Source organism: Egretta garzetta, unplaced genomic scaffold (assembly GCF_000687185.1).
Source record: "Egretta garzetta isolate BGI_Z169 unplaced genomic scaffold, ASM68718v1 scaffold54, whole genome shotgun sequence".
Lineage (NCBI taxonomy): Eukaryota > Metazoa > Chordata > Aves > Pelecaniformes > Ardeidae > Egretta > Egretta garzetta.
Genome location: NW_009259313.1, coordinates 214,438 through 217,152, shown reverse-complemented (window position 1 = coordinate 217,152; position 2,715 = coordinate 214,438). Strand labels below are relative to the sequence as shown.

At 49.8% G+C, this 2,715-nt stretch overlaps 1 protein-coding gene across 2 annotated transcripts in view; it reads right to left on the bottom strand.

Annotated features, from left to right (window-relative positions):
- Positions 1-2,511, bottom strand: part of GTPBP2 (GTP binding protein 2) — an 11,112-nt gene extending 8,601 nt beyond the window's left edge. Inside the window, exons 1-5 of one of the 2 annotated variants that reach the window (XM_009636427.2) lie at positions 2,488-2,511; positions 1,992-2,018; positions 1,168-1,352; positions 765-873; positions 21-218 (exon numbers count right to left, since the gene is read on the bottom strand). In XM_009636427.2, coding sequence (XP_009634722.1) covers positions 21-218; positions 765-873; positions 1,168-1,301 — 441 coding nt within the window. In that variant the 5' untranslated portion in view covers positions 1,302-1,352; positions 1,992-2,018; positions 2,488-2,511. Of the gene's footprint in view, positions 1-20; positions 219-764; positions 874-1,167; positions 1,353-1,759; positions 1,953-1,991; positions 2,019-2,487 lie in introns of those variants that run through there. The other variant, XM_035892021.1, reaches the window with a different exon arrangement.
- Positions 2,512-2,715: the final 204 nt, after the last annotated feature.

Here is a 2,715-nt window from a genome sequence, read left to right as displayed (position 1 = left end):
TCAGCAGCCCACACCCTCACCTCTCCTTTGCTGTTGAAGCCAAGGATCTCAAAGCTGATGCTCGACGTTCTTCCTGACTGGATTTCATGGAGATGCCGGAAGAGGTTGAGGCGTGCTCTTCCCCGCCCATTGTCCAGCTCTCCTTGCGTTAGGACACCCAACAGGGTTGACTTCCCTGAGTCCACATTCCCCAGCACGGCTACTCGCAGGTCTAAAAACTACAGGAAGAAGAACAGAGAAATCATGAAAGTTAACCACTGCTGTGCTGGTATGCAAGAACACAACATGGCAGTGGAGATGGGCCTCAGAGAGCTTCCTTCCACAATAGACACTGTGCAGTGTATCTTGCTCAGATTCTGCTCTTGCTCAGCAAACCATTGCTCAGGAGCTGTGATATACTCTCTAGAGTCGTGATGTGACACATCAGGCATTGATATCACAAAAAAGGCCGTTTGCTGCAGCAGGACCTGTAAATCCTTCCTTGTTTGCACACTGGCCTGGTTCAGAACTGTTGCCGTAGAAGTGAAGTAATTTCTCACCTCTGATCCAGGCAATCTCCCCTGCTGGTATCTGCCTCAACCACAATCTTGGAGATGAAAAGCGTTATCATCAAGCCTCCCTCTGGCAGCTCTTTAAAGCATCTGCCACGGGCCAGTCTATGACAAGGTGCCTCTAGGGTTTGGGCTCCCATCCCAAAAGGAAGCTGCTTGTGTGAAGCCTCTAAGCCCCCAGCAGGAGAGGATGGCCAAGTCATAGGTCCCTACCTGCTGGTTGTCAGGCACCTTTCGGACAAGCACCTCTGTTATCTTCCTTGGAACGTCGCTGTCGTAATCGACTTCCCTCTCCCGCAGCACCGTAATGTCAGCCCCAACCCTGCCACAAACACAAAAGGAAGGAGTGAGACACACACTTGTAGCCGGCAGCTGTTGCAACTCTAGAATCACAGCTGGAAAAGCGAATAGGATGAAAGCTGGGGATAGCAGGGAAGGAGCCTCAGGCTTCCCGCCAAAAGCCCTATAACCACCTTCATATTTCCAGAGCCTCTTGATGAGGGAATTTCAGTCACACAGGGGGTTTGCCGAGTCCCTCAGGGGACTTCTGGGGCCGAGCCTCTCTACTGGAGGCTGTTTATGCCTGCGGGTCCTGCAGATGAAAGGGAACACGTACTTCTCTGCCATACGGCGCAGTGTCTTGAGTGAGGCACGCATCTCCTCCTCCGAAAGGCCCACCAGCAGCCCATTGTCCTCCACGCCGATCTGATAGACGGCCTCACCACGGCCTTCCTGTAGTCGCCACTTCATCTGTGTCACCAGGTGCTCAAAGCGATATTGCGAGGGATTCACTAGCTTTAGCTGTTTAATGGAGGGGGATAATTATAGTCACAGACTGGATGCAGAGGGAATCCCATTGCCCAAGCCAGCGAGTCCCTAATCCAACACCATTAAGCAGTGCTCCCAACTCTGACCCACCTCTAGAAAACACAGCACATATTAGTGTCTGCACAGAAGCCACAGGACAGGTGAGAAAGGGTTTCACAAAGGTGCATACATATGGTAGAAGAACTTTTCTGCATCTTGACAAAGGGACCTATACCCTGCCTGCTGGGAAGGTAAAGACAGCACTGTGGGACCTGTGACACAGGAGCCAAATCAGTGCAAATGGCGGAACAGCCACAGGAAAGTAACAAATGATTATCAGGGATACCTGCAGCTCTCTCTCAAAAGGAAGAAGATTTCAGGAAAAACACAGTGGGTCTCACCTCCTAAAACAGATTCCTAAAAATGAGTAATGAGATCGAACTTTTCCAGCTCAGCATACTGGGTGTTGCTAGGCACAGAGACACAGAAGATGACTGATAGTCCCTTAATACAGTGTCCACTTTTCTGTCCCTTCCTTGGACATGTTCCCCATATGCTGTCTTTGGTGAAGTTACTCACTGCAAAATAACCCTCTGGGAGGAAGACCTCCTTCTGCAACCTCAAAAGGCTCACCTTGTACTCGATGTTCCCATCTTCTGCCTGGTCAGGGAATGAAACAAGACAGAAAGGTTAAATGCTGTGCCAGCAAGGACTCCTATAGGCATCAGCTGCCCAGATACTCTGTAGCTCGTGCTGATGGCTTCAGAGAGAGGGAAAGTAGCAGAAATATACTGTGTTAGGTCACAGCCTCTTCTGTCATTCATTCCTACACTCAACTGGAACTTACTTTACATTTGTTTTTGCTGTTTGCATCCCACATCATGAAAAACAGAAGACAAAACTAGAGAGGGACACAGGGGGTAATACTGTTGGGGGGGGGGGTGGGGGTTTTTTTACTGCCAGTAAAGCATAGGGCCAGTCTAACAGTCACAGAGAGAGAGTTCCAGTTTCAAAAAAGCACAGCCAGCAGATGATTAAAAGTCTCCCCCCTCACCTATCCATGACACACAATGCCACACAGAGCATCCCACTCCCACCCTATCCAGCAGCTTCCATCCACCCAATGCACACAGAAACGGGACTGGGAACAAAAGTCGCTGCCTCCTTTCCTGCATGCTGATACCCTCCATCAGTCAATTAGTTTTTCATTGACTCTCTTCCATATCCTCACATATCTTCTCTCTGCAAGAGACCTAAGGAAGCAAGCTACTGACTTCTTTGGAGTACAAGAAAGCTGGTCACTGGCCTGGTAGTTCTGGAGAACCAGACCTGATCAGGACTGTCTGTACACCAACAT